General features: G+C 48.5%; 1 protein-coding gene across 2 annotated transcripts in view; it reads right to left on the bottom strand.

The window, feature by feature from the left end:
• Nucleotides 1-9530: 9530 nt before the first annotated feature.
• ANXA6 (annexin A6) overlaps nt 9531-15647 on the bottom strand; it is a 52106-nt gene continuing 45989 nt past the window's right edge. For both annotated transcript variants that reach the window (XM_080924554.1, XM_080924553.1), the window contains 4 exons: nt 15375-15470; nt 13642-13700; nt 12057-12179; nt 9531-9932 (listed from right to left, as the gene is read on the bottom strand). In XM_080924554.1, the coding sequence (XP_080780680.1) occupies nt 9873-9932; nt 12057-12179; nt 13642-13700; nt 15375-15470 (338 nt within the window). In that variant the 3' untranslated portion in view covers nt 9531-9872. The remainder of the gene's footprint in view (nt 9933-12056; nt 12180-13641; nt 13701-15374; nt 15471-15647) is intronic.

Below are 15647 nucleotides of genomic sequence, written 5' to 3' on the forward strand. Positions count from 1 at the left end.
TGTCTGCCACTCAATTAGACATCACTTTCAAACATGGCTGCTTCTGTCTGCAAACTAACTTTATCTTCCTTGTTTGAGGTTAAAGGTGTGTGCTAAGGGCTGAGCCACACCACAACAGGAAAGAGGTTTTTTTTGGTTTTTTTTGTTTTGTTTTGTTTTGTTTGTTTTTTTGTTTTTCCTCCAGCAAAAAACACAATCACTTTGTGATCCTGCAACAAGCAATTCATGTAACATCTAAAAAATAACTTTTCTGCATCTTACCCACGCAGGTCCTGAGACTTAGAATGAGGCTGAGCGTAAAGATGATGGGTTAATTCATGCATCTGATGGAGCTCAGCATTCAGACCATGGCGCAGTTACTGCTAGCTGTGTTTAATCAAGTTTATGGTGACAAATAGGGAAGAAAGACGTTTAAGACACGTCGTTTAGACAGAAAAACAGTGTAAGGTTGGCGCTAAGGTAGTTGTTGTTTCTGAAGAGATAGGCGCCATAAAGAAGAGAGAGACATGCCAGGCAGTGGTGGTGAACGTCTTCATTCCTAACCCTCAGGAGGCAGAGGCAGGCAGATCTCTGAGTCTGAGGCCAGCCTGGTCTGCAGAGTGAGCTCCAGGAATAGTAAGGGTTATACAGGGAAACCTTGTCTCAAAAATAAATAAATAAATAAATAAATAAATAAATAAATAAATAGACAAATAAAAAAGAGCTAGACACTTTGTACTGGGATGCTAAGAAACCTTGAGGGTACCTCAGCTGTTGCGCAGACTCCCCTTATCCCACACTAGCATTGTATACGTATTGAAATTTTTCTTTTCCTTCAGAAGAGAGCACTTGCCAGGCACCTAGCTAACACATGGTGTCATGAGAAATGCCTACTCTGTGTTATTGTATGTTGGAAGTATGTGATGTTCTCTCTGATTCTCCAGGGGCTCACAGCTAAGAGTCTGCCTTGAGTTCCTGAATTTGCATTTGAACTTCAGATGATGTTGGGATTACTTAGACTTTAGGAACTCTTGGAGACAGACTGAATGTCGCTTGTGTTGTGGAATGAGATGGTATTATTTTGGGGTTTTGGTTTAAATATCTAATGTCCCTGCAGCCTCAAGTATTGAGTGCCTGCTCGGTCATCAGTACTCCTGCTATTAGGACTGAGCTGACATTAGGCAGGTTTTTGTGCCCTCCCAGAAACCCACTGAATTAGACTCTGCAAGGTAGTGGCCTAGAAGGAGAATTTTAAATATGATGCTAAGGGTCACCTGGGGATTAGGCGAGAGACCCAAGCTCTCAGAGATGAGTTTTCAAATCTCAAAGTGAGAATTATCTGTTTGTACAGAGGTAGTTAACTTGACACAAACTAGAGTCTTACGAGATTTCCGCCTCCATTGAACAAGTCTATGGAGCGTGTCTGTGGGTCATTCTCTTGATTGATGATTAATGTGGGAAGGCTCAGGTCATCGTGGATGGTGGTGGGTCTTGGGTGGTGTATAAAGCCATGACTAGCAAGCCAGAAAGTAGCACTTCTCCATGTTCCTGTCCCTAGGCTCCTGACCCGACTTCCCTCAAAGAGGGACGGTGATCAATCAGAGTATGAAATAAATAAATAAATAAATAAATAAATAAATAAATAAATAAAATAAAATAAACTGTTTCCTCTCTGAGTTGCATATGGTCAGTACTTATAAGAATAACTAAGAACCAAACGAGTTAAGCAGCTACGGAGAACAAGAATGTGCTTTTTGCTTGGTGGAGTCACCCAAGCATTAGATCCAAAGCTTTGAAAAGACCTGCAGCAACTGTTTATTTGTTTGTTTGTTTGTTTTTGAGACAGGGTTTCACTGTGTATGTAGCTCTGGCTATCCTGGAACTCACTATATAAACCAGACAGGTCTCGAACCCACAGAAATCCATTGGGCTCTGCCTTCCTTGTACTGGGATTTAAAGTGTGCGTCACCATGCCCAGCTAACGTTATTTTTTTCTACAGCTAACATTCTTATCGGAACTGGAACCACAGTTTCTAGGACAGAATCATACACTGTCTGATACTCACTGCTCCCATGCATGTCTGGGGTGAGTGTGTTTGCTCCTCTGTGGGTAGGGGAATGCCATCGGGTTCCAAGTCCCACCTATACTCAATAGTAATAGACAACAAACTGCCCCAAAGGGGACCTGCTACCTTTGGCTCTCATTTGCATAAAGAGCAGGTCTGTCTCCTGAGATAAGATCCTAAGTAGCCCAGGCTGTCCCAAAAACTCAGTATGTAGTAGAAAATGATCTTAAATTTATGATCCAATCCTCTTGCCTACAAGGGCTGGGGTTTCAGGCATCCATCACTACACCATCCGCCACCCCACATCCAAGTTCATGCAGTGCTGGGGGTGGGACCCAGGGCCTCATGCAGGAGAGGCAAGCACTGTACCAACTGAGCTACATCTATACCCTAATGAGAAGTTGTTTAGGTTGGAAATGTGCTGATTCAATAGTTGCCTTAGAGAGAGAGAGAGATGAAGATGGCATTGGGCATGTATGAGAAGGAAGTCTGGCTGGGGTCAGGGCCACCACTGGAATCCACAGAATATTCCTCCCCTGTGAGCTGCACTGGGAAGCTGCAAGCAAACTTTTCCAGACTCTGAACAGATGGACAGATATTCACATCCAAGTTGAGTGTGCATGCACCTGTGAACCTGCTGCGTGCCAGACCTACAGTTGTGTCTGACTCACCCATGATCAAGCTAGTCTGTCCCTCACCTTCCTCTTCACCTCAAAAGACACCTACCTTCCCTTGTCTTTTTAGAAACCCAGGAATGGTATATATGTACATTCATAGAACATAGCGGGGCTGAGTTCATAAAGGAGATAAATGGCTAGGGGCTAGGAGAAGACTGATAGTTCTTCCAGATTATCTGGACCTGCAGTTTGGGGGGAGTTAATCAGCAACTCTCTTCCATTGCTCTCTGTGTTTCTGACTCCCTATTCTGTCTGTCTCCTCTCTCTCCCTCTCCCCTCTCTCCTCTCTCTTTCTCTTTCTGAGACAGAGACTCTTGTATCCCAGGCTGGCTTTGAATTCTCTGCATAGCCAAAATGACCCTCAACTCCTGGTCTTCCTGCCTTAGCAATTCAAGGGATTGCAAGTGTGTGAATCACCTGGTTTAGTAGTGTTGGGATCTAGCCAAGGGCTTCACACTTGCTGAGCAAGAAGCCTATCAACCGAGCCCCGCCCCCAGCTCAGGAAGCACCTCTTTGTTTACTCTGGGAGCCCCAGAAACTCATGGTGGAAGTGACCTGATCTCCCATCTTTGTTCGGCTTTTTGTACGAGGGAAGTGCCGTCTCAGACCGAGGTCAGAGACTGGATATGCAAAGGAAAAAAAAAAAAGGAAAACGCAAAAGTCATTTCAAGGAAATGGGCTATGTGTAATCCTGTCGGGATTTGAAAACTGGGATTCAGGGATGAGTTTTGCAAAGTGGTGCTTTCCAAGGAGACAGACACAAGGGGGTGTGTTGAAAGATGATTTGTTAAGGGAGGAGGATCCAAGAACAGATGTCGAAAGGCTGTGCTGTCAAAGGAAGTGGCTTCTTAAGCCCATCAGGTCTGGAGCAAAGATTCAGAGTGATCTTTACCAACCTCCTCACAGGGCAGAAGGGCTGAGGCTCATGAAGGGGAAGGTTAGGATCCAGGGTGAGGCAGGGAGCTCCTATCCCTACTCCGTCCATTTTCTTCTCAAGTGTGTTACACCTCGATATCTCTGCCCCAGGTCCTTGGGGCATGTTCCAGGGTCAAAGACTGAGACTAAATCTGTGTGCCGGGGACCTACACCTGCCAGATGGCAGGGGCTGCAGCCCTTGGGTGGCTGGGGTACATCGAAGAGGAAGGAGCATGTGATGAGGTGGCCTAACCTCAGAAAGGAAGCTTGGTGACTGGGGAAATTCCCCAGTGAGGTCGCACGTCTATGTAAATACCCAGTTCTCATTAGCCTGGACTTCAGAAGGGAGAGACAGAGGCACTCCTGGGAAGGCTGGAGAGGGGATAGGGCCTGGATAGCCCCAGGGGTCCAGCACTCTGCTAGGCTCTTTGAAAAGCTTCTACTCACTGTTCTAGTAACTTTAGTGTCCCTGGGCCAAAGACTGAGGAGCTTGAGGCTCATAGCCAGTCCTGGCTGAAGATAAAGTGTATCCACGGAGACCAAGGGGAAAGTGGCCGTGGTGATGATCATGACCATAGATTTGCTGCCACTGCTGAGGAAAGTGACAGAGATGAGGCTCCAGTCGGAGAAGCCTTAGTAGTTTCATTTTGGGTTTTTGTCTCACTCACTGGGGAATTTTATCTTGGGAATAGCCCAAAGGCACGGAGGCAGGTGGTGACCTTGACTCACCTTGGGCAAATCCCAGCACGTTGCATTTTATAGGCCCTTGGGAGCTTTCAAAGACCTGTACTGTTAACCCCTCCTGGAACACGTCTGACATAGTGTCTGTAATGGGAACATCTCTCCGGTCTCTGTAAATCTCTCACCTAGGGGTCTTATGCCCCCTTGAGAAGGGAAACCTACCCAGGTCTCCGTTCCTTTCTTAGGTTTGGGCCCATACAGGATGACCTGGCTCCCCAGGAGGCTGGCCTGGTCAGACAGAAAGCAATCCCCAGCTATTGGGCACCGCGCTGAGTCTAAGTATCTCTCGGTAGAACTCGCACACAATCAGGCAGATTCCCAGATCAGGCTGTGTACCTGTAAACTAAGATGGTACAGCAAGGAAAGGGTGGATGAGCTTGCCAGTGTGTGTGGAAAAAACAGCTTTGGAGGGCTGGGCTAGGTGTTTCCCATGTGGCCAGGGATGATGTACTTCTGGGGTGCTTGTGGGCCTAATCACTTCATTTTTTTTTTCTTTATGTGGTCAACAATGTACTTCTGAGCATTCCAGCAGGTTCTGTCTTCTCATATAGCCTGTATGCTCAGGGACTGCATGTATCTGACTGGGTCTTTTTGGTCTGTCCCTGGGGGCGTGGCTGGCAGTGATCTGGCTTTCTGTATGACCCATGGGGATTGGGACTAGGTATGTATGGGAAAGCGGGGAACGGAGTGTCCCTTTCCTCCTCCCTTGGTGTTTTCGGGCCCTCCCAGGTCAAAGTCCAGGGCTCTTTTTCTGGGTGCCAGGGAGGGGTTTTTACTCTAGCTGACAGTGATAGCTGAGAGGAAGGGGTGGGACCTTGAGAGGAAGGGGTGGGGCCTCCACAGGAGGAAATGCATGTGCGGGAAGCTTCTGAGAACAGCTGGGCCTGGGGGAGGGGTCCACTGCCTGAGAGTTAGGACTTGTCCTTACACAGGTTGTGGTGTCACCCTCTGCCTTCAAAAGTCCCTCCTGCCCACCTCAGCCCCCAACCCTGGCCCAACTCTAGGTTCTAGGTAGTAATGCCTGGCTTCCCGTCTCCGTCCCCTCCTGAATTCATAGCAGGTGTGTCTTTCTCTCTTCTCTTTACCCCTCCCTCTCTTTTGCCTTCCCCCTCCACTCCAACCTCCCCCTTTGAGACAGGGTTTTCAGCTTCAACCTCTTCTCATCTTACCCGAGACGGAAGCTCTTGCTGGATATAGAGCTCACTGATTCAGCTGGACTGGCTGACCAGCAAGCCCCAGGGATGTCCCAGTCTCCACCTCCGTCCCTCCCATGGCCACACCAGGCTTTTATTTCTCTTCTGTCTGATTGCCTGTCTGTCTGTCTGTCTTCTTTCCTTTCAGTGTGGGTGCTGAGGATCTGAGCTCAGGTCCTTATGCTAGTGTGGCAAGCACTTCACTGGTGGGGCATCTCTCCAATCCTAGCCTTGAGCCTTGGTCTGCCTCCAACTTCCTGGGGATTGAACCCAGGCCTTTTGTGCATTCTCGGCCAACATCCTAAGAACTGAGCTGTACCGCCAGTCCCTCCAGTAACACTTCTTCTCCACTTAGCTCTCCGAGGGTGGGACACAGTGTAGCTCAGTGGTTCTCAACCTTCCTTTATATGATCCTTTAATATAGTTCTTCGTGTTGTGCTCACTCTCAACCATAACATTACTTTTATGTTGCTACTTCATAACTGTAAATTTGCTACTGTTACGAATCTGAATCATAATGTAAATATTTTTGGAGATAAGAGGTTTATCAAAGGGGTCTCGGACCAGAGGTTGAGAACCACTGGTATAGGGACTCCGTAGACACCAGGAGCTGCTGAGGCTCCCTCTGAGCATGTCAATTATTAGCAGCGAAGAGCTGTTTCATGGAGTGGATCTCCTGGCCCGGATAGTACTCTCAGAGATGTACACGAATTGGTTTAATGTCACAACTCTGAGGTAGACACACCTTTGCTGCCCCCCCCCCCCAGAGAAGATAAACACAGCTCAGGAAGGTCAATGAATCTGCTGTTGCTAATGGTTGACTGGGACTTGAACCCATGCCTGCAGCCCAAGATGGAAGCTGTGGTATCACTAGAATTTCCCTGCAGCCTCCCTCCATGAGAAATGAGGAAGTTTCCTCTGGCAGTCCTGCTGTAATGGAGTCTTCAGACAAGCCACCCTACCCATCGGAACTCAGTTGCCTTATTGTAACAGGCGAGTCCTGCAAAGGAAGCAACAGGCTGCTCAGGTAAAGCTTCTCCAGTGGGGTTCACCGTGGCCTCAACTCTGGCCCCAGCTGAGTTGGGACAAGAAAATATCAGGAATTTCAAAACAGCCAACAGCTACCTCACTACTGTCTGTTAGCAGAAGTATGAGCAGATGCCTGGCTCCGCTCTGGTCAGGGCAAGCCCCTTCCAAGCTGCCACTTCCTTCAGGTGTTTCCTTTTGGTCCCAAAGACCGCGGCTTCTGCAAGCAACAGCAGCAACAACAAACTTTCCTGAAGGGATAATGTGTGGTCCGGGGATGTGGGCATGTCAGTTAGTTTGCAGAGTGCTTGCCTGGCAGGCGCAAGGCTCTGGTCCGGGCTCCAGCCCTGGCATGCCGTAAACTACATATAGTGGTATCTGCCTGTACGTGGGAGGCAGAGGGAGGAGGATGGGAAGTTCAAGGTCATTCTTAATTACATAGAGAGTTTGAGGCTAGCCTGTGCTACATGAGACCCTGTTAAAAACAAATGGGTAGGAGAGAGAGAGAGAGGAGAGAGAGAGAGAGAGAGAGAGAGATCGCTTATGACTCTTGCAGAGGACTTGGATTTGGTTCCCCCTACACAGTAACTCCAGCTCCAGAGACCCAGCGTCCTCTCTGGTCTCTGTAGTACCAGGCACATATGTGATACACACACACACATACAAGTAGGCACTCCCTCAACTCAACACATACAATAAAAACAAACATGAGCAGTGAGGATGTGGAGGCGAGGTGACGTCAGCCTTGAAGTCCATCTCAGAGGGTGACCCAGATGCTGGAGGGTACGGTGTTTATTAGGACCCCAGACCATCAAGGGACTGTTGAATTCTAACTGCCGTGATGGCCAAGTACTTTCTTTCTGTACAAGTGACAGTCACCTCGTCTGACACTGAGGGAGGTGAGAATCTCTGAGGCTTCTTCTGCACCTAGAACCTTAAAGCCATCCTCCCCGCCTCACACTTTGAGATGGGGTGGTTTGAGCTGTTGTCATTCTCCTTTTAATTTAACCCCCATCACTTTTGTGCCTTGAACTTGGGGGCCACGAGGGCACTCTCCAATGCTCTGGTGGAGAGAATCAGACAGAAGAGGCATTCACCGATGCCCTGCAAGGATTAGAACCGTCATCGTTCATAGCACACAGTAGGTATCGGTAAGTGCATGCTCATGAATGAATGAATGACGAATTAATGAGCAAGCTGCTCAGCTTCATAATGGCTGACTTCTGTACAACAGAAAGTCCAAGTATGGCTTGTGGGAGTTGGTGATCCGTGCCTGCAATCCACCACTCAGAAGCAGAAACAGGGGGATCAGGTGATCTCTGTCTCCACAGCAAGTTTGAGGTCAGCCTGGGTTATGTCATGAGTCCCAGACTCAAGAAAGGAAGGAAGGAAGGAAAGCAGGAAGGAAGGAAGGAAGGAAGAAAAAGTATGGCTTGTTCTCTAAACACAAGGAAAAACTCCTCCACTCCACCAGTCTTAAAGACTTTCCTGGAATCTAAGAAAAATCCTGAGATTTCAGGCCCTCTGGGACTGGAAGTGAACCCCTATTTCTGTCCCAATGACTTCAGCCTATAAACACTGAAACCCTCCCTCCCTCCTATGAGCAATCAGTGAAGGGCGATTTGCTTCTTCTGGAGAAAGAAGGGAAAATGAATGCAGAGGCGTCAGAAATGTGCCTCCTTCAATGTAAACACCGGGCTTAGCTGTTTTCATTTCTGACTCCCACAGCTTTTTTTTTGTGATTAGCTTGTGGGGGCCTCCTCTCATCCATCACATCAAACCCCTTCACTATACAAATGGAGAAATCGAGGCCCAGTGAAGTCAGTGAATAATAGCTGCAAGGCCCCCCAGTGATTGACTAAACCCAGAGCCTCCCAACGGCCTACATAGACAGCTTCTACCATCAATACCCTAAGTGCAATAACCTGAATGGGCCACCAGAGGGGCGGGGCCACCAGAGGGGCGGGGCCACCAGAGGGGCGGGGCCACCAGAGGGGCGTGGTTGAGCCCTCTGCCCAGTGAACAGTGTCCCATCACAGGTCCTGGAAAATCTCAGATCCAATTGCAGAGTAATACAAAAGGAAGTCCAAGTATAGCTTGGGGGAGTTGGTGGTCTGTGCCTGCAATCCACCACTCAGAAGCAGAGGCAGGGGATCAGGTGATCTCTGTCTCCACAGCAAACTGCATTGGAGCTTCATGGCTCACCTCCACTCACCTCTCCAGATGACCATCTACCGATTGCATTGTGCCCTTGAAGAGATCAGAGAAGAGGTGCAGGGTTGGTTGTAATGAGGGTTCAAACAGCAAGGATTGGGGAACCTGAGCCACAGGGAGGCTGGGACTTCCCGGGCTTGAGGCAGGTTCCCTAGAAGCCGGGGGAGGTGGAGACAGAACTTACTCATAAGCAGGTGAAACACTTAGCCTTAAAGGGAAATTTAGGTTGCACACAGAGTTCTGCACTGAACCCAGGACTCATTGATTTAGCCTGGCTGATGGGCTGTATGTGTCCTGGAGATTGAATTCAGGTCTTTTATGCTTATACAGAACTTGCTTAGGCGAACTATCTCCCTAGCCCTGTTTCTTCCCATTCAAAAGAATGAATAATGTTCAAGGGGTTGAGCTGCCCACTCAGTCTAGAAGGTCAGTGTTAGAAGGGAAGCCAAGCTATTTTGGTGTCTTGTTTTGTAAATAACAAAACTGAGTCTAGGGAAGGGATAGGCCCAAGGATTGAGGCCAAGAGTGTCGTAGATACAAAAATGAAACCTGGACGTGGAAATTCCTAGCTCGGCACTTTTATCAGATTGGACAGCGGCAGCCGGGGAAGATCACCCCTCTATCAAATCCATCCATCATCTCCATTATCCCAGAATGCTCTCCTGGCACCAGGTACCACAGCCCGCCCTCCAAAGCACACACGTCACTCATTTCATAGATAGAGGCTCGGTATTTTTTTGAGATATGACAAAGCTCAAGTCAGGCAGGGATTATGTGAAGGGATGGAAGCTAGGGCGGGCAGCGGAGGAGCTGGAAGGGGAGCAGGGTTGAATTCGAAATATGGCTGTGGTTCACCAGCCACTTAGCCATGAGCGGGAGGGATAACAGAAGGGACCGCCTGGGACCCTCAGTGGCTAGAGAGTGCCCCGGCTGGATGAATATCCAACTCCACCCTCACTTCTTCCTTAGTCTCTGAAGCTGGAGCAATGGCTTGGTCAGGTCACGGTGGCTGGTGCAGTTGGCCACTGCTTGGCAGAGGGGCCTCTCCAAGGTCAGGAGCTTTAGTCCTCTCCGCCACAGAGAGCTAGCAAAGCCTTCATGAAGTCTCCAGAGGTATCACCCTGGCAAAGGAGAGAGACAGAGGGGTGAGAAAATAGTCTAAACATCCCAGCATCATGCCAGCCTAGACATGACACTCAGCATCTCAGTCACAGACACAGATGCCCGCGGAAGGGCGAGAGACCTCCATTTTGCCCTAGGGAGCCAGGCATGTTCCTCGGCACTTGGTACCCCACTGTTATGTGGCCATCATCGGGGAGAGAGACACTGAACCAAGGCCCAGACCAGCTGCAAAACTAATAGGCATTACTTACTCTGATACATCACAAGAGTCTGTCTGTACTCAAGCCAGGGAGGGAGCGAGACTCTCCCCAGAGGCACACATCTCCATTCAGAAGGAGCTTCTATGACTTATAATGTTTTTGGGTTTTAGAGACAAGGTCTCATGTAGCCCAGGTTAGCCTCCAACTCACTACTTAGTCACCTTGATCAACTTCTACTTTTGATAACCTGATTACTTGGACAATTCTGAGCTGGGAATGTGCTCTCACTTACGGTGCATGAAGCTACAGTTTCAATTCAGAGAGCCACATGAAAGAAACAAACAGAAACCTTAAAAGGGGCGAGGGATGTGGCCCAGTTAGGCTGCTTGCCTACGGAGTGGAGCAAGCATAGGGTTTGATTCCCAGCACTGCACAGACCAGGAATGGTGGTGCACACCCATAACCCTAGCAAGAAGGAGGTAGAGACAGAAAGATGGCAAGTTCAACTGTCAGCATGGGCTACGCAGTGAATTTAGGGCTAGCCTAGGCCACTCTTAGCGATCCTGTCTCAAAGTAAGAAATGTCTTTTTTTTTTTCTTGTTTTTATTTTTTCATTTTATTTTTTTTTAATTTTGGTTTTTTTTGGGGGGGTTGTTTGTTTGTTTGTTTGTTTTTTGAGACAGGGTTTTTCTGTGTAGTCTGGCTATCCTGGAACTCACTCTGTAGACCAGGCTGGCCTCAAACCGTCTCTGCCTCCCAAGTGCTTAGACTATAGGCACGTTCCAGCACTACCCAGCCGAATATGAAATTTCTTAAGAAGGGTTGTGTTATAGCTCCATGGTAGAGTGTAAACTTAGCATATTGTTTCAGTCTCCGCTACCAATAAATAAAAAAAGTAAATACTGAACACCTTTAAAAAGATCAGTTTTGTGTTATGTAAACTAAAATGTATGGTTGGCACCACAGTTAATGCTGGTAACCCGTTACCACCTCACCAGCCTGTAGCCTATACTACAGTAAAATTACAAAAAAGTAAAAGCCAGGGGCTGGAGAGATGACTCGGGGAGTTAAGAGCAATGGCTGTTATTGCAGAAGATCTATCTGGGTTTGAGTAACAGAACCATCACACCAACGTACTAGGGAATCGGACTCCCTCCTCTGGCCTTCATGGGCACCAGACATGCAGATATACAAGCAGGCAAGCAAAACAACCACACATATAAAATAAAAATAAAGGCAAAAACCAGGCAATTGTTTCTAAATAAGAAATCATGGGGGGGGGGGGGGGGCGCGCGCCGCTGGAGAGATGGCTCAGTGGTTAGAGCACGGACTGCTCTTCCAGAGGTCCTGAGTTCAGTTCCCGGCAACCACATGGTGGCTCACAACCATCTGAAGACAGCGACAGTGTACTCATATAAATAAAAATAAAAAAAGAAATCATGAGGGGCTGGGTGGTGGTGGCACACGTCTTTAATTCCAGCACTTAGGACGTAGAGGCAGTTTGAGGTCAGCCTGGTCTATAGAGTGAATTACACAGAGAAACCCTGTCTGGAAAAACGAAAATAAAAATAAAAAAATAAAAAATAAAAACACAAACAAATAAACCCCAGAAATAGGGGGAAAAAATCATGAGAGGCTCACAAGAGGTGGCTCAGCAGTTAAGAACACTGACTGCTCTTGTAGAGGACCCAGGTTTGGTTCCCAGCACACACATGGCAACTCACAACTGTCTAATTCCGGTTCCAGGGGACCCGGCACCTTCTTCTGAACTCTATGAGTACTAGGCATGCACCAGACAGTCACCAAGGCAAACACGCAAATACATAAAATCAAAGAGATATTTTCATAGCAAAACCGATGAGGTAGGCCTCCCTTCAACATTACCAGGACATCCAAGAACCCACTGAACAGCCCCATCCTTACTTCAATGGCTTGGTGTAGAGACTTGTCATATTTCTCAATGAATTCCCGCCGGATGTTGAGCAGATCTATCTCGCTCCGGGACACCATCACCCTGGTGAGGGTCTTCTCATCCGTGCCGGCGCCCTGGTGGAGCCAAGGAGAGATGCATGGAACAGAAGTGACAGGGCAGAGCTCGCTCAGTCATGCAACAGCAGATGTCAACCCGCCTGTCACCTTCTGCCCTCCCAGACCACGTGGCACTGTCTTCCACAGACAGTGCCACCAAACTCCCGTGTGCTGAGGACTGGGTAGACACAGGTGGCCTGTGTGGACTGAGCAGGCCCTGCTAAGACTCACGAACAGCTGGCACCTCGGAATGTAACCTGAGAACAGAGTTTTTGCCTTGTGTTTTGGATGATGAAACCTCCCACCCCAAGTTTGTGCGTTGAAGCTTGGTCCCCAGTGCAGGGTTCAGAGCTAACTTGGGAAAGTGGACCGTAAGGTTTCTGACATCCTCACTGATGTATATACAGTCTGGTGGCATGGCTAGGAAGTGGCAACGGTGAAGGCCTAGCTGGAGGAAGTGAGCTGGGGTGTCTGAGGATACATTCTGTCCCTCACCCCTTCTTCCCTCTCTGCTCCAGGCTATCCGGAAGCAAGCTGCATGTTCTGCCACGCCAACCCTGCATGCTCTACCACGCCCACCCTGCATACTCTGCCACGCCCACCCTGCCAGGACATTCTGTATGGCCACAGGCTTCAAGTCCATCAGGAGGCTGTGGACTGAAGGCTCCGAAACCATGAGCCTCTTTCCTCTTTTAGGTTCTTTTTTTTTTCTCATCCCAGATATTGTACCACAGAGATGGCAAGCTAATTACCACCCTATTGTAACGAGTTAAGATGAAGTCATGTTGGATTAGGGCCCTAAACCCGCTGGGTGGCTCTAAGGAGGGCAGAGACACAGGCACACCGGAACATACAGGCAGAGGCTGGTGAGGGATGGCGGGGCTGGGATGGGGAGGAGCCAACCTGGCCGATGCCTTGATTTTAGAACCAGGAGAGATTGTGTTTCTTACCATTCCGTTTGTGGAAACTCGATGAGGGCCCTCCCCTCTCCCTCCAGCTCTGCTACTTGTTGGGTGTGTAGACATGGGCCAAGTTTAACTGTCCTATGCTATTCTTTGTATAAAGTAAGGGGTTTACCACGGGCCTGTAGAACTACCATGGGTCATCTGTGGTTGGAGAGGTGGACACAAGGCGCACTGTGAGTTCTCAAGCAGCTGGGCTGATCATTCTACCTGTACCTAGCACCTTGTGTATTGACGTCTCTGTTTACCTCCCCACACCCCAGATATCAACATCTTTTAAGTTTTGGCAACCAAAAATCTGTCTGGATATCACAAATATCCTGGGGGGGGGGGGCATAAATACCCTCGATTGAGAAAGACTATGTTTGGGCTAAAAGCAGATGCTCATAAAGAGTGTGTGTGGGGTGGTGGGGGGGGGGGTAAAGAGCAGCCTGAAGTCCTCGTCTGGGGGACGGTGCACATCTGTGCCTGTAGGTTTGGGAAGCAGTGCTCATAAGCAGGTCATATGTCATACATACCTTCATGGACTTATACAGTTTGTCAGCAAAGAACAAAGGCTTGTTCTTGACACTCTGAACTGCAGGAGAGAGGAGAGAGAGAGACAGGGCATCTGGTCAGAGGCTGTGTGCTCAGACCCTGGGCAGGGCCTTCTCCCACAACTGTCACCAACTCTCCGATCTACTTACTGCCACCAACCTACTGGCTCCGCCTGCCATTGCTAACTTTCCTGCTTAGCAGTGTCACTTTATGTCCCCTCCGTAAAGCTCCTTCCTTTTTGTCCCCCTCTGCCAACCTCTCTGTCATGAGCTGACTCTCCTGCAGTGAAAGAGCTTGCACCTGGCCGAGGTCAGCAGAATATTTAACTGGGATTTAAGTCCTAACAGATGCCGGACACAGGGTTGTCAATTTCCAGTGTGTGAAGAACACGTGAGAAGATGGTTAGAGACTGACTTTTAGGATCTGGAGAGATGGCTCAGTGGTTAAGAGCACTTATTGCTCTTCCAGAGGTCCCAAGCTGGGTTCCCCGCACTTACTTACAACTGCCTATAGCTCCAATTCCAGGGGATATGACTCATTCTTCTGGATTTTACATGTACACAAACACGCACACGCACAAGCACATACGGAAAACCAAAACCCCCAAAACAGACCCCACGGTAGAGATTCAGATTCTAGAGCCATTCTGAGTGGGGTGTGGCATGTGTGAGCATGTAACAACTTCTGTGCCACTTGAGGACTGGGTAGAAAAGCCAGTGTTCCCGTCCTGCTGCAGATATACAGAAGCTGACACAGGTTGTGTGTTCTGCCCAGGGGCATGTAGCAGTCAAGTGACAGTTCCTACTCAGCTCCCCTGCTTCCCATCTTCACTATGCTGTCCTTGGTATCACTGTAGGTGGCAAAGAGCTATTTTAAACAACTCCATTTATCTAATCCTCCACTTTTTTTTTTTTTTTTTTTTAAGAATTCCTGAGATTCAAGGTGCATTTTGCAATTGATAGAGCATCTGAAGTCTTCTATCGCCCCCTGCTGGTAAGATTGGGTAGGTACATGATGCAACAATATGCTTCTCTGTGTATGTATTCATATTTACCCAGGGAGAAATGAGACCCAAAAGGGAAAGAGACCTCTCCAAAATCAAGACCTCCAGACCGTGAGGTAGCTCAGCAGGCTAAGGTAGTTGACCTAAGGACCCAAGTTCAGTTCCCAAGATCCACACAGTGGAGAGGACCAACTCTCTAAAATTGTCTTCTAACTTCCACACACATGATGTGGTACGCACATACCTGTACACATGCATTTATATGTATACACACAGCATAAATAATACAATGTAACAAAAGTTAAAAATTGCTCAGTGGCAGGCTATGGTATGAGAGAACATACTTCAGCTATGCAGGGTATACCCTGTGAATGAATGCATCTTGCAGGCTATGTATACATGTCCTGTGAATCTCATGCGTGCACATATAGCGTGTGTCATATATGTATACAAACACACTCCAGTCCTGCAGAGCACTTCCCTTCTCTGTACCCTGGTCCTATCCCTGGGATGCTCACCCTGCCTACATAGCCTTTAAGATGTCCTCAGGCTGTCCCCCATAGTCACACCTGGTCAGGGAAATGTGATCTGAGGTAGCATTTAGTTCCCAGTAACAGCAGCAGAGGATGACACTAAAGCCACACTCCTTTCGTGAACCTGCCCACATTCTCAGCAGTGCCTCAGCTCCTTCCCCTGGTGCCTGCCAATTACCGATGGCCACAAATGCATCCTTGACGTCCCCAGACATCTCCTTCTTGATGACGTGCTCAATGTCATAGTTGGTCATCTTGATGAACTCCTGGAAGACTGGCCAAGAGAATTGAGGGAGAGATGAACTCCAGCTGAGGAGGGTCACCTGACCTACCCTACGAACTGGCCACAGTACATGCTGGGCACTGGCTAGGGCTGAGCTGACAGGCAGGTTCTGTCTGGCCTTAGGGCTGCCATAAGACTTGGAGCCAAGTAGGCCACACCAGTGCCTCC

The sequence above is a fragment of the Micromys minutus genome (genome assembly GCF_963924665.1).
Source record: "Micromys minutus genome assembly, chromosome: 10".
Classification (NCBI taxonomy): domain Eukaryota; kingdom Metazoa; phylum Chordata; class Mammalia; order Rodentia; family Muridae; genus Micromys; species Micromys minutus.